Genomic DNA, 23,528 nt, shown 5'->3' with positions numbered 1-23,528 from the left:
TGAAGGTTCCTTCACTTCCTGGGACCAAACCAAATTGCCACAGCTCTCAGGAATTCACTTTGATTTCTCCTCAGTGTTCTAGCTAATCTCCGAGGTATGAAATTTCATGGGGGTCCTTCCATTAGCTTTTTGGCTAGGTGATCCTGCAACATTTCTTCAAAACCTCACAACTCTGGGCTGTTCATCTCAAGCATTGGCTTCACTGCACTCTTGCTTACTGCCTCCACCTCAGAAAGATCCCTAATTTCTGATAGCTCTTTTGTTTCTGTTCTACAGTTGCTTGTCTGTTCTTAGCAGAATCCTTCTTTCTCTGCCTGCTGAACTCAGGGCTTACACCCACCAACTTGTGTGAGTGAGCAGATTAGTGTCGTCATTGGGACCTGTTATAATGCTTGTCCAATTCTCTTAAACTAAAATCCTCTCTACCGAATACTCTAAGATTCCAACATCTCTTCATTCTAATATATCCAAACCCTGTCTCCATCCTTTTCAGTTCAGCTAGATCCTTTAACTCATCATGACCAAGATATGTGTAAATATGTGCAGATAGAAATAAACACTTCCAAAGATAGCCATAGAGATGGAGGTATAAAGCTTTAGATGTAAAGATATCTAGAGAAATGGGCCAGGATTTTATGGCCCCTTCCGCCTGGTGGGATATTACGGTCCCGCTGAACTGAATAGAGATTTAAATGGCTTGCTGCATCAGCTAGGGGGAGACAGGCCACGGTGGGGCTGTAAAATCCTGGCCATAGAACCAATATCCCTCCTGAGTTGTGAAGCCGGACAATCTGAAAGTTCTCATGCAGACTGCACGCAAGTCTGTCCCTTTAAGTTACTGCGTTTATATGGCCATATTTAAACAAATCACCCGCTCACTACAAAAAAGATTAAAGGATATGTTGGATGGAACTAAAATTATTATGAAAACTCTTAATGACTCTGTACAGGGATGACTCAAAGTAACTTTGTCTCAAACTTTGGAATAAAAAATTATTTAAAATATGAGTAGTTTCAGCTGAATTGCAGCCTTAAATTTGTCATCAATAATATGGAAGATTGAAAATCAGCCTGTGCATTGGAGTATAATAGTGTCGCAGACACAAAGGGAAAATAATGGAATAGTGTGGAGCAACTGAAACATTCTTTCTTATTTTTGATCAGAAATCACTTCTGTATCTGGATATAGTTTAAACATTTTGTTTGTAGAAATACAGAAAGAATTTGGTGTCGAAGGGTGGAATCTTCTGTTCCCATCAGCAGCAGGAATCTTGGCGGGCAGGGGAACTCAATTTGGCGAGAGGCCAAAAATCAGTTTCTCGACAGCGGTATGAACTTTTGCAATTCTGTTCTCGGATCTTTAAAGGTGGGTCAAGCTTCCAGACGAACAATGTCGGGAAGCCCTTTCGCATGCATTAGCATGCTCATTAAAGGCCAGTTTGCCAGAGTTAAGTTCCCCCTCCAAATTAAGTTCCCCACCAGCGAGAAATTAGAATATTCACATTTACGACTGCATGTAAAGGGCATGTAACCTAGGGAGGTTGACTTCTTCCACAACTTTGGAGTAAGTAGCCACTGCTTTGGCCTTCTTGGAGACTGCTCACAAGTCAGCTCTTGATTGAGATGAGGTGCTGGGAGACCAAGGTACGTGAAGGCTGGACACGTGAGGCAAGATCAGCAGGGAAGGGTGGAAGGGTAGTGCGGAGGCTGGGCATGGGCAGCAGGTTAAGGGTAGAAGGATGGGAGGCTGTCCGGGAAATGAAGACAGACTGTCCGGGGAAGGAAGACAGAGTATCCGTGGCAACAAGGGAGGCTGTGAGGGGAAGGAAGACAGACTGTCCAGGGCAGGGAGGGAGGTTGTCTGGGGAAGGAAGACAGACTGTCTGGGCCAGGGAGGGAGGCAGCAAGGGAATGGGAGGTTGCAAGGATGTGGGATAGAGGAAAGGGCCTTGTTTTTTGGGGCTGGGGATCCTGTGGTTGGGTGCAGGTTTCCGGTCAGGGATGTTGGTAGAAAGTTGATTCTAGAGGGCGGGGTCAGTGCAGTCTACGGTGGGATCCTGGATGTTGAACTGAGGATACTGGGCAGCAGAGGGAGTAGTCACATTGAGAGGGGTGAGTGGGATGCAGTAGGGTGGCAGGTCCAGGGTAATAATCAGGTAGCTGAAGGTTTCATGGGAGGGGTCACAGAAACAGATGAAAAAGGTGGCTCAGATAAATGGAGGGGTCAGGGTAAGGGTGGGCATGGGGACAGTAATGGGCGTAGGCTCAGATGGGAGAGAAGGCATGGAGAGAGTGATGGTTATGGGTACAAAGCTAATGGGGAAGATTCAAGGGTGACAGAGGGGAGAGGAATGGTTATATTGGGTGGGTCAAGGATGATGGTGGGAAGGTGGTTGGTGACGGGAGAGGGTAGAATGTGCTGGAGCAAGTCGGGAATGTGATGCGTACTATTATTGTACTCACTGCTATATAATGCTATTGCTGTGAAAATGCGATCCCTTGAATGGGAGGAGGGAAGGTGAGCACAATTGGCTGACTAAAGGGACACCCTAATGATCATGAGGCAACTGGATGAGAACCATTCTCGGTTGCGTTCTCCTCTCTTTGGTGAAGCCCACATGGCAGTGGTTTGCTCCCTGACTCATGAGTTTCATAACATCACGATCCCAGCAAGGTCTGAAGCTGCCATTCATTCTGAGCCATTTGCCATTGCTGCTGTCAGAGGCAGGGATGAAGGAAGGGAGGGAGGGAGGTAGATGCCTCCAAGGGGAATGGCTGGTGGACGCCAGCAAACTCATGACTCCAAACCTCCATCCTCCCGGATGGGTGACAATGGCTCATGTGGTAAGTCTTTCTATGTTGCCAAGGCAATGGTCTCTCTATAGAGTCTCGAAGGTAATGGATGCAAGCTGAATTGTGTTTGAGGGAAGGTTCTTGCACATGGCCTCTCATCACCCCAGCCAAATAACAATGTCTCCATGTGCAGTCATGTATGAACAGGAGGGACACTCATCTCTGTTCCTCCAGGATGCCCTTTACCTGGAAGGGGTGGGATGGGGATGCCATGTCTAGATGGCAGCCAGGCACAGGGCTTAGCACTGGCTTAATGGCTCAGAGATGGAGGAAAATCTGAAAAGAATATGCTCACTAGATTGATTACTGCAATTTGTTCACAGATCCACTGAGGCCTAGATGATGCAGGCTCCAGGCAACTCTGCCTTGCTCCTGGCTCTCGTCCAGGTGAGGAGAAGGGACTGGCACAGGTGGGCAGAGAGCCAGGAGGAGCAATGGCCTGAGCAGCAAGAGGCAGTGGGGCCTCAAGAAGGTCAGGATGCTGGTGATCAGGAGCCAGTGCGACAGCAAGCATTGATCCAATCATGGGTATGTCGCAGGCAATGCACCTACCTATAGCTGAGCAAAAGGCAAAGCTGTTGGTGCCTCAGGATGTTCCGGAATGTAGTTGCTCATATCTGCAAGCTTCTCCACGACGACCTGCGGCTGCAAGGACTTGGAGGCAATTCCATGCTGGTGGCATTAAAGATCACCGCTGCCTTAAACTTCTTTGCCAGTGGCTCCTTCCTGGCTCCGCTGGCGATCTGTACAGCATATCCTAGTCAGCGACAGGCAAGTACACCCAGGAAGTAACAGATGTCCTGTTCAGGAGAGCGCACCAATTTATCGAATTCTGCCTGGATCCTGAAAGCTGCAAGAGCGTTGGGTTTTACAGTAATCACAGGTTTCCTGTAAGGGCAGGGTGCTATTGACTGCACACAAGCGGCCTTGAGAGCTCCATGGCAACAGCCAGTCACATTCATCAATAGAAAAGGATCCCACTCTTTGAATGCGCAGCTGATATGTGATCAGAGAAGACAGATCCTGAATGTTTGTGCTCGGTTCCCAGTGAGCTCTCTCAATGCCGACATTCTGAAACACTCACAGTGCCAAAAATTTTTAAAGATCTCGGCGATAGCAGGGCTGGCTCCTGGGAACAAGGGATATTCACAGAAGACCTGGCTTAAGATACCAGTTCACCATCTGTGCAGTGCTGCTGAGGAGAGGTACAATGCCACACGCTTCCATAATGTCCACAATTGAGCAGATGGTAGGCCTCCTGAAGATGAGGTTCAAATGTTTGACCACTCAAGCAGGGCTTTCCAGTACCAACCACAGAGAGTGTCCCAGATCATCATTGTGTGCTGCGCCTGCACAACATTGCCCTACAAAGGGGGTATGTCTTGCTGAAGGAGATATGGAGGACTGAGATGTCTCCTCTGTCAATGGGGATGGTGATGACAAATGTCAGGTTGTCGTTGCAGAGGCCATTATAATGCATCAGAGAGGCCCGTGACAATTTGATAGCTGACAGCTTCCAGGCAGAGTAAGCTACTATTTGGTTTTCTATCCTCTGCTGGCTGGCAGGCCCCAGCTCCTTTTTGGTAAAAGACATTATGCTTTCCTCTATTGTTTCTCGATTTATGATAGCTAAATTAAATTGCACTACTCAATGTCTGCCCTACTGGTGGTTTGATCCTTTGCATATGCCAAACTGCTGATTTGCTGAGCCCTGGAACTAAATGTGCACATCAGAACCTGCAAAACACTTCACTCTCCCTCAACCTCAGGCACCTATAAGTAGAAATTAGATTTTTCCCATGCCATCAGGAAGTCCACACACATGACTATTTGGAAGGAATAACAAATCTTACCTTGGCAGGTTTGCACTCATGTCACAATGACACCTGCTCCCAATGGGAGGACAGACCTTGCAGACAGCTCTTTCAGACAGAATCAGATAAATGGGTCCACAGGGAGGAGCAACCTGAGAACACCATTTGGCTATGTGAGATCAATCTTCCATGCAGAATGATCAGGGAAGATTGTGTTCCTTCCTGCTGATCGTCACTCATCCATAGTAAACCCATATCCCTTGACATCTTTATCATGCCAAAAAGTTTTGAAGTTATTTGGAGTCCACTCACTTGAGAGTGCCTCATCTGCATTGGGTTTTTAAGTAGCAAACACTCCACACCCTCCAATTGCCGAGAATCCCACAAGTCTCAGTCCTAGATGGCCCCTAGTATTACGAGAAACTGTGATCCATCATTCTGGACACCCCAGTCAAGGTAAACAGCTTTCATGCATGGGCCCTGCAGAGCCCTGTTAAAGCTGCTGAATCTTCACATGAATAACCTCACAGTCCTCGGCACAGTCCAGCACACAGGCCCATTCTACTCTCTCTCATGTCACAATCCTTTAATAATATTTGGTGCGCTTTGGTTGCAAACCCTTTATATGAGATCTACTGCAACCTTTGATAAGGAGACAAGCTGGCCAAACAAATCTCCATGTGAGATTTCACAAAGGCTTCAGTCAACTGCACACGCACCTCTTTAATCTTACGCTCAATCCCTTTGCAGTCAAGGCTAACTCGCCCATTGCTTCCTTACTTGCAGCCTTCACCTGCATGTTAGCTCAAAATGACAAATCACTGAGGACGGGCGGTAAGATTGAATGTCCACTACAACTTTCTCCAAATATGTCGGGAAGCCTCTGGTTTCCTGTTGTTAAGAAGACAGTGTAGAGCTTCACTCTTTCAACCCTGAAACTGCATCTACGCTGTTCTTTGCCACCCACATAGCATGTTCAACTACCCTTGAGTACTCCTTGCATACACCCACATCTCACATCAGGGTAACAGCAGCAGGAGATGCAGTGACCTCGCTGATATCATTTTTAGAGGTCAGAACAAAGTGAGCTGCAAGTAATGGCTTGCATGATGTGTGCCCAGGCTACACATTCACAAGTGATGCCCAGTGCTTAATCATGCACATGTGGGAATATTGAGTAATCACTATGTTGATAATGTGAGAGAACTGAATCTACAGGAGTTCATTATCAGACTCTGACCAGGGCCCAAATTCCACATCCTTAAATGCCTGTAACCATTGAAGCAACTAGCAGCGAGATGGAATTCAGGACGCTTCCAAACTGTGCAAGCACCAAAAGTATATACAATGGTTGTACACCCATACTACCTGTGTGTCTTCAAAACTTCTTTATCTTTCTTTTTCTATTACTTTGTCCGGTTGCAGTTCCCACATCCACAACTGAGGTGGAGGCAGCCTGCTTACTGCTATGCCTTGTTGACCGTGATGACTTTGGCAGGCATCCTCTGGTGGCCTGAGGCCTAGAGGTCCTTGACCTGCTAAGGGTCTCATGTTCAGGTGCAGGTGCACCCTCCTCAGCCTGACCTGCTGGTGGCAATGGGCTCACTGGCAGAAGGGAAGTGGAGCGGCAGGGCACCCTTGATGTGTTCTGGGCTGAAGCCCCCAGGGTGCCATACTGGTGCTTCTCCTCCCTGTGGGTGCCTGGTGGCACCTCCCTGACTGCTTGAAGAGAAGGTGCATTTGGAGGGAAGTTGTGGATCCCTGTCCCCCTCTCACCTAGCCGCTGCTGCACTGCATCCACGGTTAGAGTGATGGAGTGCAGGTCCAAGCGCATATCCGGTAGGCACTGTGCATTTTGATGGACCTGTGTCTCCTAGGCAGTGGCCACCCTTTCCTTGGAGGCAGCCAAGTGCTCGCATGCTCGATCCACTGCAGCAGACAGAACTTCAGTCCGACAACTCTGTCCAGTGATCCCCAACATCTCCACCAGGCCTCTATGAGCCGAATCCAGAGGCTAATCATCATGGGGCTGAGTAGGGCCTTGATTTTCATCAGTTCTCCAAGTGTCAGAGACCTCAGTTGTTGCTTTCTCCACCATCTGTGGATCCGTGTCAGTGATGTACTTACCAGATTGTAACCCCGAGCCTACTGTAGAACATGTACCCACTGAGGTGAATGTATCTGTGCTGGTGGAGGGTGCAGGTGAACGCCATGATGGCGCATCCTCTGAGATAGGGTCGGAGATGGAGCAGTGGCTGGTCTACATTGTGGGCCTCCCCCTTTTTCTTGTTGGTATCTGGAATGGACAAAATAAAGATTTAGGGGATGCTTAAGCAGGCTCCTTAATTAAAGCAATGTGTTACTCTCACGGCGCATCTGACAACTGTAGCTGGAGGCATCCTCACTGACTTCCTCAAGGAGTCCTATCTTGCCTTCAGCACAGGCACAGTCCTGCTCCTCCTCAGTTACCTTGATGGCTTGCTCCTCCATAGGGGTGAGGACTTGAATGTTTGGAATGCCGCCTCCGATCTTGACCCGCTCTCTACTGTTGTCCATATTCTTGTCCTGCACATGGACAGAAGGATTGATTGTCATCCCAATGGGTACATGATTAGTTTAGAAGAGTGCCTATGGCAGCTCCTGAGCCCTCCCTGGTAAGTGATTAACAAGCTGGTGTCCTACAATTGATAGAACATTGAGAGCGTGAAGTCACTGGCACACATTTGGTGCACATATCGCATCTGCTGGCGAGTCCTCAACGCAAACCCCTGTCTGACATCCCTGTGCACTCGCACCTTAGACTGCCTGATAGGAAGATAGGAACATAGGAGCAGGAGTTGGCCATTCAGATCCCCCTTATGAGTGTTATTTTCCAGTAAGTAGACTATGCCAATTACCCTGACGGAGTGCAGCAGAGCGTTCATCCTTTTTCTGCACTTCTGGGCAGTTCTCCTATTGGCTGCACGGGCACTAACCTCTACTGTGACTTCTGTCCAGGCTGCCATCATGAAACAGAAGGAGCTCCTGCTGACAACAGCACTTCTGCCTTGCATGGCCTGAAGAAGAACCTGCAGTGAAGCTTTGCTGAACCGTGGGGCCACATATTGTCTTCTCCATGACATTTTGGCCTTAGCAGACTCTTGAATGACAGCCAGACTGATGCTCCTGGCCTGCAGTGAGTGAATGGCTACCCAGGCGCCCTTTAAATATGGTGCCCAGACCTTCAACCCAATGAGGTAATGGCAGGGATGGCGACTTCCTGCCCGCCTCCACCACGAGAATCGGCAAGCTCCTCGCGGGTGCATATGTGATGAGCTGAACAGTGCAAGGTCGCCTGTGGTCAACCGTCCCACCTCCAGTGGAAATCACTCTCACATTTGCACCTGCCACCAAATTTAGACTCCAGATTGGAAGATTCCTGCTGAAGTTTATCCTAGTTAAATACTATTGAAAATTGCAAAAAATGCAAAACTAGACATAAGCAGGTCATTAGCAAAGGGGTTGGAGGTTTAAATTTATTACAAAGGAATTAGGAAAGATTTGGAGCTAAGGGTTCGGTTAATTAAGAGTTTTATACTTTACGATGCTTGTGAGAATACAGCAGTCATGTTATTGCAGTTTCTAGGTTAATTTAGTGTAAATCTTTCAGCATTTCAGTATGGTAGTTGCCAGCACGGCCATTCTACTGATCTCTTTGCTTTGACTGCCACCTTACGTTGCTATTTTTGACGCATTGCAGTAGACTGTGAGACTGGAACAGCATATAAATTAAGTGGCATTTATATATGAGTTAATAATGAGAGTAAGAAGAGGATGTGCTAAATTACATAAAATTCATGATCAATGTATACAAATTCATGGAATATTTCTGCAAATTGTGATTTCTATTATAGTTTGTATATGAAATAATTTATCATTTGAGATGTATATTCAGTTCAAAAATGCAACTAAGCACAAATACGTTAGCCCAGCAGATGTCAGGAGGCATTTATTCATCAGTTGGAGGATATGTTGTTTACAATAATATGTCATTATGCCATGTAGGGGTCACAGATTACAGTGACTAAATAAGTCAAATTCTATTTCTGTTCATTATGCTAAGACTTTTTACTTTGGGCTTTGGGAATTTGACTCCATGGCTGTATAGCATTTGCAGCAATCTTCAGCCAGAAGTGCTGAGTGGATGATCCATCTCGGCCTCCTCCTGAGGTCCCCAGCATCACAGATGGCCAGTCTTAAGCCAATTCAATTCACTCTACGTGATATCAAGAAACGGCTGAAGGCAGTGCATACTGCAAAGGCTGTGGACCTTGACAAAATTCCAGCAATTGTACTGAAGACTGTGCTCAGAACTAGCTGTGCCCATAGCCAAGCTGTTCCAGTACAGTGAAAACATTGGCATCTACTTGGCAATATGGAAAACTGCACAGCAACTCAGCAATAACCTGCTCACTGATGCTCAGTTTGGGTTCTGCCAAGACCACTCAGCTCCTGACCTCATTCCAGCCTTAGTCCAAACATGGACAAAAGACCTGAACTAAAGAGGTGAGGTGAGAGTGACTGCCCTTGATATCAGGGCAGCATTTGAATGAGTGTGATATCAAGGAGCCCTAGCAAAACTGGAGTCAATGGGAATCAGGAGGAAAACTCTCCACTAGTTGGAGTCACTCCTAGCAGAAAGGAATATAGCTGTGGTTGTTGGAAGTCAATCACCTCAGTCCCAGGACATCTCTACAGGAGCTCCTCAGGGTAGTATCCTAGGCTCAACCATCTTCAGCTGCTTCATAAATGATCTTCCCTCCACCATAAGGTCAGAAGTGGAGATGTTTGCTGATAATTGCACAATGTTCAGCACCATTCACGACTTCTCAGATAACGAAGCAGTCCGTGCCCATGTGCAGCAAGAACTGAACAACATTCAGACTTGGGCTAATATGTGGCAAGTAATGTTCACAAGTGCCAGGCAATGAACATCTCCATCAAGAAAGAATCCAACCATCTCCCCTTGACATTCAATGGCATTACCATCGCTGAACACCCTGCCACCAACATTCTCAGGGTTACCATTGACCAGAAACCGAACTGGACTAGTCATATAAATACTGTGGTTACAGGAGTGGGTCAGAGGCTGGAAATTCTGCAGAAAGTAACTCACATCCTGACTCCCCAAAGCCTGTCCACCATCTACAAGGCACAAGTCACGAGTGTATTGGTCCTCAGCAGTATTGGGTAGGGCAAGTGGGCTTTAGTTGCATTTGCGGAGGTCTTGCCTTTTCCTACCAATGGAGGATGGCTTTGGGATTTGGTAGGATTGGTGCATGGTTCCTGGAGTTGGCAGCATGCTGGCAAGGATCATTTTAAATGGCAACACAGTAGAGGGGGTCCTGTGTTTTGCAGAACTTGGGGACTTATTTAGGGTTTGAGGAGTGCAGAGAGGGGAGGGAGTAAGGGTAGAGGAAGAAGTAAGGTTAGAGGAAGAAGTTGGGAAGGGGGAAGGACTAAGTGGAGAGGGTGAGTATGGGGGTGGAAGAGTTTCATGGGGAAAGGGGGTCCAAGGGGGGAAGGGGTTCCGATGGGAGAAGGAGTTCCAAGGGGGGGGAGATGTTCCAAGGGGGGAAGGAGTATGGAGGAGAAAAGGGGTCTGGAGGGGGTTGGAGTCCCGGTTAACATGCAAGGGAGTGTTTTGATGAGTCCATGACTGCCTTCTGGAGGGCAAACTAAGGGTGGGTGTGGTACGAGTGAATGACCGAGGGCAGAGTGAGGCAGTGGGGTGGGAGGGTAAGGGTTTAAGGGTATCAGTAGAAGGAACGGCAAGGGTGGTTGGTGAGGACTTGGAGGCAGATGGCCCCTGGGGATGGGAAGGAGGTGGTCAGGGAGGTGAATGTGGATGGGATGGGATTTTTGGGAAGGAGTGGAATGTGCACGTTCACTTCGACATCCCCAAAGAAAAGGGTTGTGGCTGATAGGTGATGGTGGGGAGCTGGAAGGTAATGCCAGGGGGGCCGACAGTGATGGGGGAAAGGAAATGAGTGACATGGGGAGGGGAGAGGGCAGGGGACCAAAAGAAGAAACTTCATTACTACCATGCTGGCTAAATCAAAAGAGAAATGAGAGTTGTGGTGGGTGAGATGAGGTGCTGCATCAGTGGGTGGGCGGGAAAGCAGGTCAGCTCAGATAGACAACTAAAAGCGAACTCCAGCAGGCAGTATTGAAAATGCTCAGGACATTGAGTGAGTGTGAGATGCGAAGGATCCACATGCGTGGGACAGTGCTCGCACAAGGCTCTGAAAGGCTCTGCCACACACACACTTCTCCCTCCAGAATCACTGGTGGGTGAGGTGCATGTAACTGAACAGCTAATTGGGGGGTGGGGAGTGGGGGATGCAATGGGAGGACTTGCGATGCCTCTCAATTAAGCTGAAAGACATCATTACATATTATTCAGTGAAAGTGTATATTTCCAGATTGTAAAGTGACGAAATGTGTTCACCTGTGCAACCAACTGTGATCAGAATTTCTCAGCTTTTAAACGTCTTAGACTTACGTGTGCTGCCCTGAGATCCGCAACAGGGATGGAGAAAGCCTGCATAAAGGTTGGCACTGTTGCCTCTGTTGCCTTCAGCATGGATCCTCTGGAGAATCCAGGCCTTGGGGGCCCCAGTTTGCCTTGGCTGTCCTGTGGGCCAGCTGTTCTCTCTGTAGTGACAGAGGATGAGGTTGTGGGGGTGACAGGCAAAGGGGACTTGGAGAGAGAGGGCAGCCTCTGAGATTCCTGAGTGGATGACCCAGGGGTGTACAGTTGCCACTCCTCCTCCCTTCAGGTGTCCAGGGGCCCCCAGCCTGACTCCGTTTCCCTCTTGCGTCGCCACTGCAGGAACTCACCCATGGCTCCCTCGATGGAGTGCAGGTTTGCACACATCTCCGCATTCTGCTGGACCAGGGTCTCCATGGCATCAGCTATCCTCCCTATGGAGTCCTCCAAATGCACACACGTGGGCACCATTTCATCAGATAGCAGGTGGACCCACTCCTCTGACTCGCATGCCACTCTGTTGATGGCTTCCAACAGCTCTAAGTGATGTTTCCCCTGCCTTCTGCTGATTCTCCATGATGAGCAGGAAGGCCAAATCCAGAGGTTCATCATCTGACTCGGACCTAACAGGTGCTTGTTCCCCAGCAGTCCTCTGAGTGCTGGGGAGCTCAGCTGAACCTGCCTCCTCCTGCTGCGGATATGTGTCTGTGCAGTGACCAACAGATTGTGAACCTGAGCCTGTCCTACATCCAGGTCCCACCGAGGTGTCTGTCTCTCCGCTGGTGGAAGATGTGGGTAAGTGCTGTGACGGGTCTTTCAGGCTGCTTATTTCCAGCTCCTCAGTGGTGGAGGTGTCCTCTTAGCTGAAGGTGAGGACCTTGATGGAGCTGAGGGACTGGCTGGCTGAGGGTGTTGGTCACTTGGCAGAGCTCCCTATGAACCAAAGTAGAGGTAATTAGTGCATGGCAGCAGAGTTAAAAGCAGGAGAGAGAGAGAGCACTCACAGTTGTGTTGAGAGGGGGATGATGTAGCGTAGGATCCTCACGAGGGTGTTCACCGCCGACCTCATTGTTGCTGCAGGCACAGTCCACATCCTCACCAGTCAGCGTGATGGCATGCTCCTCAAAATGAGTGAAGGGCCTAATGTGGGCCTCTCCCTGCTGTTGTCAGCTAGCTTCTCTTGCGTAAAAACAGATGGAGAGAGCGTGAGCAGGACACATGGCACTGCGTGGAATGTTTGTGTGGCAAGCAGAGACATAGACAGATTGAGGCCGCAAGCTCCAGAGGATATGAGCCTGAGGAAGATGTGAGGGTGTGTGAGATTTAGTGATGTTGTCCCTTAAGGCCTGAGATCCCTGTGGACGTGTGAAGATTTTGTGAGCGTATGAAGTATGAGTTGAGAGTGATGAAAAGAGTGATGTATCCTGGCAGAACAGATGAGACCATTCATCGTGTTATGGCACTGGGTGGCTGTCCTCTTTTGCAGGACATTGGCACTGACCACCGCTGGCCACCTCCCCTGCTGGATTGGTGATGCTGTTGTCCCTCCTGCAGCCAGAGCTGGGGTGGAGGACATCATGGCGAGCCTCCACTGCATCCAAAAGGCACTCAAGGGATGTGTCATTAAACTAGGGGCTGCAGTCTTTTTGTCTTTTGGGCCATGTCTTCTTTGCAGCAGCCGTGGTCTGGAAGCACTGAGATGTGTGCCAGCAGCTGCACTTGAAATGTGGCGCCAGCGTGATGAGGCAGCGAGGCGGTGAGGTGATGGCATGGCAGGTGAATGAGAGCCCATCCACCATTCAAATGGCGTGTTTCCCAGCATTGCTTAATTAATGCAGCAGGATTGGGACGATATGGCGTGAGAAGCCGTCATTGCGGCCAGCGGGTAAAACATCGTTTTTCCCGCCTGCTCCCATACTTAGTGCAAACCTGGGATGATTCCGTCCTATATCTCAAAAAGTCAGCTTACCTGACTTTTGCTGTCTCAGCTCATCTGTCTGTCACCTTCTGGTCTCTGTTTCTGTAGCAGGGAAAATTCTAGAGTGCATTATAAAAGATTTAATAGCTGAGCACTTGGAAAACAGCAACAGAATCTACAGAGTCAGCATGGATTTATGAAAGGGAAATCATGCTTGACAAATCTTCTGGAATTTTTCAAGGATGTAACTAGTAGAGTTGATGAGGTGGAGCCAGTGGATGTGGTTTATTTGGACTTTCAGAAGGCTTTCGACAAAGTCCAACTTAAGAGATTGGCGTGTAAAATTAAAGCGTATGGGATTGGGGGTAGTGTATTGAGATGGATAGAAAACTGGTTGGCAGACAGAAAATAAAGAATAGGAATAAACGGGTCTTTTTCCGAATGGCAGGCAGTGACTATTGGGGTACCACAGTGATCAGTGCTGGGACCCCGGTTATTCACAATATATATTAATGATTTAGATGAGGGAACTAAATGTAATGTCTCCAGATTTGCAGATGACACAAAGCTGGGTGGGAGGGTGAGCTATGAGGATGATGCGGAGATGCTTCAGTGTGATTTGGACAAGCTGAGTAAGTGGGCAAATGCATGGCAGATGCAGTATAATGTGGATAAATGTGAGGTTATCCACTTTGGTGGCAAAACCAGGAAGGCAGGTTATTATCTGAATGGCTATAAATTGAGATAGGGGAATGTGCAACGAGACCTGGGTGTTCTCGTACACCAGTCGCTGAAGGTAAGCATGCAGGTGCAGCAGGCGGTAAAGAAGGCAAATGGTATGTTGGCCTTCATAGCCAGAGGATTTGAGTACAGAAACAGAGATGTCTTGCTGCAATTATACAGGGTCTTGGTGAGACCACACCTGGAATATTGTGTGCAGTTTTGGTCTCCTTATCTGAGGAAGGATGTACTTGCTATAGAGGGAGTGCAGCGAAGGTTTACCAGATTGATTCCTGGGATGGCAGGACTGACATATGAGGAGAGATTGAGTCAGGTAGGATTATATTCTCTGAAGTTCAGAAGAATAAGGGGAGATCTCACTAAAACCCATAAATTTCAAACAGGACTAGACAGGGTAGATGCAGGAAGGATGTTCACGATGGTGGGGGAGTCCAGAACCAGGGGTCATAGTCAGAGGAAACGTGGTAGACCATTTAGGATGTGATGAGGAGAAATTTCTTCACCCAGACAGTAGTGAGCCTGTGGAATTCATTACCACAGGAAGTAGTTGAGGCCAAAATATTGTATGTTTTCAAGAAGGAGTTAGACATAGTTCTTGGGGCAAAAGGGATCAAAGAATATGGGGAGAAAGCAAGAGCAGGCGAACGATTGAGTTGGATGATCAGCCATGATCATAATGAATGACGGAGCAGGCTTGAAGGGCCGAATGTCCTACCCCTACTCCTAGTTTCTATGTTTCTTCCCTATCTACTCTGTTTATGACTTTTAGGTGTCAGTAGTTAGTATGCCTTCATTTTCTAGCTATTAACAAAACACACATGAATATCATTTAATGATTAGAAGCTTTGGTATCCCACACATAAATTCAATCAATTTGTTCTTTTAAAACACGAGGACCTAGAATTTCCTTGATGTGATTTACATCCTATTACATTGCAAGTTTCCTGCGTGTAGCCGTTTTGTATACTCTTTGGTGCAGACAATCATATAGTAAAACGTACGTAAAATGGGTGTAAGCAGTTGACACACTGGAGAACATTTGTGCAGCCTTTTAAATGTGTTCAGTCTGCCCTGTTTAACATTACTTGGGGACAAGCAAGAAAAGTAGGAAGAGTTTTGACTCATCGGTTCACTGCATATCTTAACAAGATTTTGTTTATATTTGGACAAAATGATCACTCTTTAAAGTATTAATGAGGAACTTTATGAGGGTGTGTGAGTCTATGGTGGGTTAGTGGGAGGGTGTGGGTAGGACTAGCAGGTGTGCAGTTACTTTATTTGATGAGTCAATCTTTATTCGTTGTAACCATTGTATACCAGTTAAATCATTCTTTCTCTGGTAGCTGCCTGCCCAATCCCACATCCTGGCTTCCCTGCCCCCTATCCTCTTGGGGCTGGATTTTACATTGGGATCATTGGTCCTGCCCCCACATGTAAAACCTAGGGGCAAACCCATCTCTGGGGGGGGGCTCATACTGCAGCCATTTAATGGTTGACTGGCTGCTAATTAGCTTGAGGTTGGACTGCTGCCCCTGTGCAACAGGAATGGTGGCCACTGCCAATAGTGCAGTGAGGACTGCAGAAAGGCATGTTACATTGGAGCTGGGAGCAGAGGTAAGTCTGGGGGTCTCTCCGGGGCCAGGATGGCAGACTCCAACAAGGATGTTGGGGAACGGGATCGATAGGCCTGGGGGAAGGCGAGCTGGCTTGGAGTAAGAGACGCCCTCCGATGGGCCAGGGGTTGAGAAGGTAGTCCCCCACCCCCCCTTGGCCACTACCAGCTTGCACAGTGAAAGCTGCTGGGGTGACCACTTGGCGTGGGCCTCTCCCACTGCTGGTTAAATCCCAGTAATAGTATGTGGCATTTTACAACCACACAGCCCCCAGCCCCCATCCCCTGCTGCCTGCCAACCCACTGCTGGTGGGGGCCATAAAATCCAGCCCTTGGTGAGGGGAGGTAAGTGCTTCTGCACTCTTCTTCATAATCTTCAGCTTCTAGAAGTAGGAAGTCATTTGTCAGGCTTCCCTCTCTTCGCAATATATGAAACCTGTCCAGCTGTTATGTGAATCATGATGCCGTAACTCATGGAAACTAAAAGCCATCCTCTCTACCAATGACCTGTACATAGCAGCAAAGCACGCTTATTGTAATTGATTCAAAAATAAATTGCTTTGAAGATTATTGTTCTTTTTCTGTTAGAAAACATTGTTCTGTCCCCCAGATAAAAGCTTCACATAGGCTTGACTTCAGCAGACACAAAGTTAAAACTACTGGTGTATAAAACCTTAATTTGTCTAAAATTTATAACTGGAATGGCATGTAAAGGATAAAATAATTAGTTTTTCAGTTACGTTTCAGGAATGCACAAGTTATGCAATGCTCATTTTTATATTATGCTCTTCTTTCAGGTGGATATGCATTTTATGAAAAAGATCCCTGCAGGTGCAGAGGCTTCGAATATTTTAGTTGGTGAACTTGAATTTTTGGATCGATCAATAGTAGCATTCGTCCGTTTGTCTCCTGCTGCTGTTCTCTCAGGAGTTGCTGAAGTTCCTATTCCAACACGGTTAGTCTCTTAAATGCACAATGTATGTAATTCCCTGGTAACCTATAATTATTGATATATGTACTAGAACATCAATTAGAAACAAAGGCAATTCAACTGACAGATATAAGGATGTATGCAAGTTATGTTCCCTTTCCAGTTCCAAACCTGGAATCTCTAACATTTTGGTATTCCAAAGCTAATCACTAAGTTTTAAAAATTAAGTCTATTATCCTAGGTTAACAAAAAATCTTGAAGCGTTCTTTTAATTACCCCAACTGAATTCCCAGGGATTAAAGGGTGTACCTGTTCTCTATCCTTCCCAGAGTCTTTTGCTTTACATTGGGGGCATTTGAACTGAATGGTTTCAATTGAGCTAACTGAGACTTTTGATGATTAAATGAAAGATCTTTTTACTGCCTGGATGCAAGTCCACAGTAAGGAAAAATGTAAATTTCTTGGGTAAGTAAAATGTAGTTTTAAAATCCTGTCAAATGTTTTCACTGCTCCATTTTTGTGTGGTTCGTTGTAATGAAGTAGAAAATTGTACTCTTGTGAGAGAAGAAAACTATTTGAGTTAATTAGGAAACATTCATATTGCCAGAGAAACTTCTGCCTACAATGCCTTTATAGACTTGAGAAAATAAGACCACAAAAATCTGTAAAAGGTGGAAGAGTTGATTTGGTGCAGATCTGAGATAGGACAGAGGTTGTTGAGGTTAAGCTTCCAACGTGTCTACTTGACAAGAAGATTAGTAAAAGGTTGGGACAGTTGGGTTTACTGCTAGAAAGCTGGCAATGATGAAGGCCTTGAATGGCTTGACCCACCAAAGGATATTGAATGGGTTCAGTGTTGTTGGGGGCTTATTCAGTGGGTGTCAAACCCGGATTAACAGCAGGAGATTAGGAAGATTGAGGATCACTGTTGGGTAAAGATTGGGAGGGTGAAGTAGAGAGATTTGAGAGTAGGGAAAAGGCAGCTAAAAGTTCCCACAACAGTTGTGAGGTAGAGGGAGGATGATATGGACAAAAGGCCAGAATTGGAAGTCTAAAGCCTGTAGCAAGGGATATACAGCCTGAACAGTTTTCAGTAATGAAGTGGGGAGAGCCTGTGTTGGGGTTTAAAGAACAAGATGATATTTTTTGTTTGCCATGTTGGAAGGCCAGCAAGGATAGCGTTGGTGAAATCCAAACTAGAGATGACAAGGACATGTTAAGGGCTTCACCAACATTGAGGGTCACGGAGGCAGTGCAGTAGAGTTGGAAATATATGGTTTTGATGATGTAAACAATGTGGGGTTTGAAGCTTAGATGTGGGAAATAAAGATTGCCAAGGTTTTATACTGGCCAGTTCATCTGGTATGAAGGCATTGGAGTGTAAGGACGTAGAGGCTCTGGTGTTGGGTTGGGGGTCCAGGGTACAGCTGAAAACAATTTCTTTGTTTAAACATGTCTACTGCCTTTTCTGCTTGTAGCATGAAGGGTTGATAAGTACTCATTGTACTCCAGGCAGGTTGCAAGATCATGTTCGACACATTTGTTTCCCATAGTTGGCTGTTACAGATCCTCTTTGGCAAGCAAATGTATATTTCCAAATAGTAGTGTTGTAAAGCATAAAGCATTTTTCTGCTAACTTCCTACAACAGTGACTACACTTCAAAGTACTTCTTCAGCTGTAATGCGCTTTGGAACACCCTGAGGTCATAAAAGGCATTGTAAAAATACATATATTTCTTTCTTAGGCAATTTGTTCACCATTGTGTCCAAAATGTAGGAAATATTTTAAATACTTTAAATAGCCCTTTGTATTATATTTTTATCTTATGAATGTGCATCATATTAGACCAGTCTTGTCCAACCGGTGACCCGTTGGCCAGATGCAGCCCCCAAAGCCATTCTAAGTGGCCCCTGAAGTCAGTTTTTAAAATGCTGGTCAAACAGTTAAGTTGGAGTGGAAGATTCTGTGGAAAGCTGCTACTCTAATCATAGGGCATTCCTCTGCCGTATTTGCTGTCGATAGTGGGCCTATCAGCAACAAATGTGAGAGAGAAACAGTCTGTGATTGGAGGAACAGTGAACACCAGTAGTGGTGAGTTTGCTGGAAAGAGTTGTCTTTCAGAGGAGGCGGCAGGGAACCAGAGTGCCGGGTCTGGCAGCGAGGAACCAGAGTGCCGGGTCTGGCAGCGAGGAACCAGAGTGCCAGGTCTGGCAGCGAGAAACCAGAGTGCCGGGTCTGGCAGCGAGGAACCAGAGTGCCGGGTCTGGCAGCAGAGAGCTGGAGTGATGGGGCCCCAAGGGAGGAGAGGCTGGCTGGGAGATGTGTGTGTCTGTGTGTCTGTGTCTGCGTGTGTGTGTGTGTGTGTGTGTGTGTCTGTGTGTGTGTGTGTGTGTGTCCTCCACACGCCAGCACATAGGCACTTGCACGCAGTGGGTGTGGGTGCTTGCACCCTTAGACCGGGAGTGAACCTGGCATACACACTCTGACCCTCTACACTCTGGTAATTTATATTACTTATTCTCTTTTTTAATTAACACTTTATTACTATTACATTGCTTTATTTTGGCTCAGCAATTATTTCTTTTCTTATTACTTCTTTTGAAATTCAGTTTAATATTGTGCCAAACATTATGGCCAGAATTTTTCGCTGAGCGGGTGGGCATTCTCCAGACCCACTGGCAGCTCCCATGACACGTACATCCTGAGACGCTCCCAGGTGCCGAGGTTCTTCAGTGCTCCAGCCTGACTGGATGGATGGCTGCTGGTTGACAAGGGCTACCCCTTGAAAAGGTAACCTATGACGCCTCTCAAGAACAGAGGCAGAGCAGCGGTATAACAAGAGCCATGGCTCCACCCGGGCAGTGATAGAGAGAACTGTTGAGGAGTACGCTGAGGGTGTGGGGGCAGACCTCTGTAATCTCCAGGGAGGCAGGGACACCACTAATGCCTTTGTCCAAAATTCCTTCAGCTAGGCTGCCAAATAAGTGCAGCCACCTCATGCCAGGGCTGCCGCCACTACCCTGGATGTTTGCAATGACCCTTTCCTTTGACCCCAAAGTCCACCTGCCTGCGCAATAAAGTTTCAAGACACCCATGTCCAGCATTACATACTGGTGTACACAGCACCACATTAAGTAAAAAAGGCGAAGCATACTCAGGTCATTACGCTAAAAGAAAATTTATCTCATGTTGATAGTAAAAACCAGTCACTGGTCTTCAGCCCCAGACCAGTAAACATAAACAAAACATTGCACAACAGAAGGTCACCCGTGAACAGTCCCTCTTGAGCTCATGGTGCCTCAAACTTACGTTTGCGAGTGTTACGTCTTGGTGCTCCCCCCTTGCTAGTACCATCATTGGAGACAATCTGCTGACTCTGCTGTCCTGTTGGCCTTGATGACCTTGGCGGGCGTCCTCTGACCAGTGGAGCCTGTGCTGGCCCCGCCTGGGAAGGAATGGCCAGTTTCACGGCTGGCATCTTCCTAGTCGCCACAGCCTCATCAGATGCCGCGGTCACTGGCAGAGGGCTGGAGGACCTACTGCTGTCATCCAGAGCACCCAGAGAGGAGCCTGCAGAGATAACAAGCAGGTCATGCACTAATCTGAGGTCGCTCTGGACCTCCCTGTTCACCCTTGATGGACAGGCACCTAGCTGGGATACTGGGTGCCTCATCTATCTCCCACACGGACAGTAACCACCCGAGATCATTGCCTATGTGAGGGCTTGCAGGTCCGAACGCAACTCCAGGAACCCCCGAATCTGTCCCTGGAGCTGCCTCTCCATGAGAGTCGCCACTCTCTCAATGGAGCAGGCAGTGCACTCGGCCATGAGGGTCAATGCAGTATTTATGCTCTGCATGGACTCCTCCACAACAGAGACCATGGCACACATACCCTCATGGATCTCTGCCAGATCATTCTGCACATCTCGCTAGACATCCAGCATCTGTCACCTAATGGATGACTCCAGAGGCTCATCATTTGCCTTCAGATCAGCAACATCCTGGTCTCTAGCAGTCCTCCAACTGCCGGCGTCCTGGGCACTCTCTGCCTCCACTTGCATCACAAGCAAGTATGAAGTACTCTCACTGCTGTGCACCTACATTCTAGCCGAAGATTCTAACGCCCACCGAGGTGCTGGTATCTGCGCTGGTGCCTGGTTCAGAGAGCAGGTGTGACGCAGATGCATCTGGAGCCTGGCAGTCTTCTGGCGTCAAGGGTGGGTCTTTGGGGTCCAATGGTTTAATGTGCTGGCAAATCTAAGGGAGAACAATGACATGTCATTAGTTTAAGTCATCACACTGTCACTCTGCATGCCAGGCATCCTGCTGAGACTGTGGACATCTGCTTCATGACTCTTCTTCATAGTTAAACTGCCATTTAAATGTTGTTCAATGGATGCAGGTCTGTTTGCAGCAGTTGTACAGGTCAAAGATCACATTCACATTGACATTGAGGCATAACCCTTGACTAATTGTTCCTCACTGAGGCCACAGGTGAGGGGGATGTCAATGATATTCTTACAGCACTGGATGGTCCTGATTCCTAAATGTCCATCTCTCATGCTGCTCCTGCACCACCTCCGCTAATGTTTCTGGCAAAGAAAGATCTGATGCTACCTCCCATGCTGCTCTCCTCTTTGTAAGACTTATTTATAACTAGAACAAAAAGAGAATTACCTGGAAAAACTCAGCAGGTCTGGCAGCATCGGCGGAGAAGAAAAGAGTTGACGTTTCGAGTCCTCATGACCCTTCAACAGAACATGAGGATTCGAAACGTCAACTCTTTTCTTCTCCGCCGATGCTGCCAGACCTGCTGAGTTTTTCCAGGTAATTCTCTTTTTGTTTTGGATTTCCAGCATCCGCAGTTTTTTGTTTTTATTTCTTTATAATTAGTTCTGTTAAGATTTTTCTCATCTGCAGTCACCTTAATCCCTGTTTCTGCTGCTTTTAGAACAGCTGTGCACAGTTAATACAATTTGGCAATCAGTAAATCTTGATTAGAACATCACAGTCCACATTTGTTGCCTAACAAGCAAGAAATTGATAATAGTTAGCACCTTAAATTGTTTACTCCCAAAGGCAAATTGGGCATGTGAAAAGTTGATATATGCTTTATCAATGCAAAATTACTACGCTTTAATGAACAGTATCAAATTGCTTTATTTATGAGAAAAATGGCTTGTGTCAGAGAGAAACAGTGTTTTGTTTTGTTAACGTTACAGCATTAACTTCCTTCTTATTGTTAAAAGATGTGACAGAAGCAGTATGATTTAAGGAAACTGACAAAACTGCAGTTGTACTTTGCATTTGTGCAAATCACATTACTGACCAAATAAAAGATCGTTTTAAAGTGTATTTCATTAGCATTAAGATGTAAGAGCTGTTAATCTCTAAACATTGCTGTTATTATAGCTATTTCGGTGGATGAGTCACTAATAGTGTACTGAAATAATGACAAATGAATGGAGCATAAGGAACAAATTGAATGAATTGCAGGTGCAAATTCAGCTTGGACAGTGTGACCTGATACCTATCACTGAGTATAGCTGCAAGGCAGTCTGGACTGGGAATCAAATATACCAAGTTATAAGGTCTACAGAAAAGATAGGGGATTAATGATGAAATCACTTTGATGATAAGGAAGGATATAAAGAGGTAAGCAGGCAGCGGAGACTTTATGGGAATTAAGAAATAGAAAAGGATTTAAGACTGTAGCGGGAGTTATTTACAGCCCCCCTGGCAACAGCTCTGACGTGGTATATTGCATTAATGCAGAGATTAGACAAGTACATGGTAAATGCAGAGTGGTTTCACTGGGGGTTTTAACCCTCATATAGATTAGGACAAGCAACTAGCACATGTCAGAAAAGTAGTGAATTTCTTTAGTGTGTCTGGGATAGTTTTCTGCAATGGTATGTCATTGAACCAACAAGGGGAGCCCATAGTGGATTTAGTATTGAGTTAGGAGCCAGATTTATTTAATAGCCTAATGGTGCATGAACATTTATCTAATAGCTATCATAATGTGATTGAGTTCAATGTAGTGTTTGAAAGGGAGAAATGTGAAACAGCTCCTCGGGGTGGAATCTTGTTGAAATGACAGGGGTCCGCCTGCTGGAGAACCAATGAGACCCCTGCATCGCCGCTTTTCGAGAAGGCCCCCGCATCTTGTGCCATTCAGGCACTTAACAGGCCTACGGTGGGTCATTCCTCAAGTCAAGTACCCTGGGGGCAGAAGTCCCACCCAGCGAAAGGTGTTAGCCAAATAGGGGACAGCTGTTCTTCTGTACTTAGTAGCAGCATCGGGGAGGCAATGGCTGCCATCTGATACCAAGGATTAAAGAGGGAACCAGGCACAGGTGAGTGATGGCGAGAGGGGGTGGTGTCATGGGGGAGGGAAGTTGGCAGCAAGGTCAGGGGTTGGCTTTCTGTGAGCCCCCTCCCACCCCTCCTTGATGCCAGATCCCACAATCAGGTACTGTGCCTTTGAACAAGGCACCCACCTCCTCCAGGAACCTGCAAACAAACATGCCAGGGTTTGTTTGTCATGCTCCCCACATGGCGAGTGTACAAATTTGTTATGTTTTGGGACTCTCTTTAATTTAGGGTAAAATGGAGGAATGAAAGAGGGTCATGTGCCCTGTTCTGAATTCTGCTTGACAACAAGCTTGAATGGATTAGTTGTTAAAGGGGTCCCAGGTTGTTGTACTGGGGAGAAGGTGCAAGATATTCACACCTATTAACAATGATCTGAGCAGCTGTGCTCACAGTGGATTGGCTGTCAGTTTCCAATTCCTAGGGAGGTGTTATAGATGTCAGGTTTTGTAAACAGTTGTATTTTAAACTGTCCACTTAATTCGAAGATCGAATAGAGCTGGGGGTCTAGAAGATAGCTAATTAGTATTTCTACCTGGATAGAAGGCCCATGTGATTCACATTGCCATGGAGAAGGTCTTTGAGAGGGGAAGAGTTCATGGGAAGCTGTTGTAGTATCAGGTTACAGGGTTTTTCTCAGATATTCCTGAAACTCTCAGAGACAAGGGAATCTGCAAGAATGAGAGAGAGAGCCTAAAGAGACTTTTGGGAGATGAGAGACATGTATCTACATAGATCATTAAAATAGA

General features: G+C 46.8%; 1 protein-coding gene across 1 annotated transcript in view; it reads left to right on the top strand.

Moving 5' to 3' along the window:
- slc4a10b (solute carrier family 4 member 10b) overlaps positions 1-23,528 on the top strand; it is a 283,634-nt gene that overhangs the window by 118,498 nt on the left and 141,608 nt on the right. The window contains exon 8 of the mRNA XM_041200245.1: positions 16,268-16,425. Coding sequence (XP_041056179.1) covers positions 16,268-16,425 — 158 coding nt within the window. The remainder of the gene's footprint in view (positions 1-16,267; positions 16,426-23,528) is intronic.

The sequence above is a fragment of the Carcharodon carcharias genome, chromosome 12, assembly GCF_017639515.1.
Source record: "Carcharodon carcharias isolate sCarCar2 chromosome 12, sCarCar2.pri, whole genome shotgun sequence".
Taxonomy (NCBI): domain Eukaryota; kingdom Metazoa; phylum Chordata; class Chondrichthyes; order Lamniformes; family Lamnidae; genus Carcharodon; species Carcharodon carcharias.
Note: the sequence above shows the minus strand (reverse complement) of the source record. Positions and strands in the feature narration are given on the sequence as shown.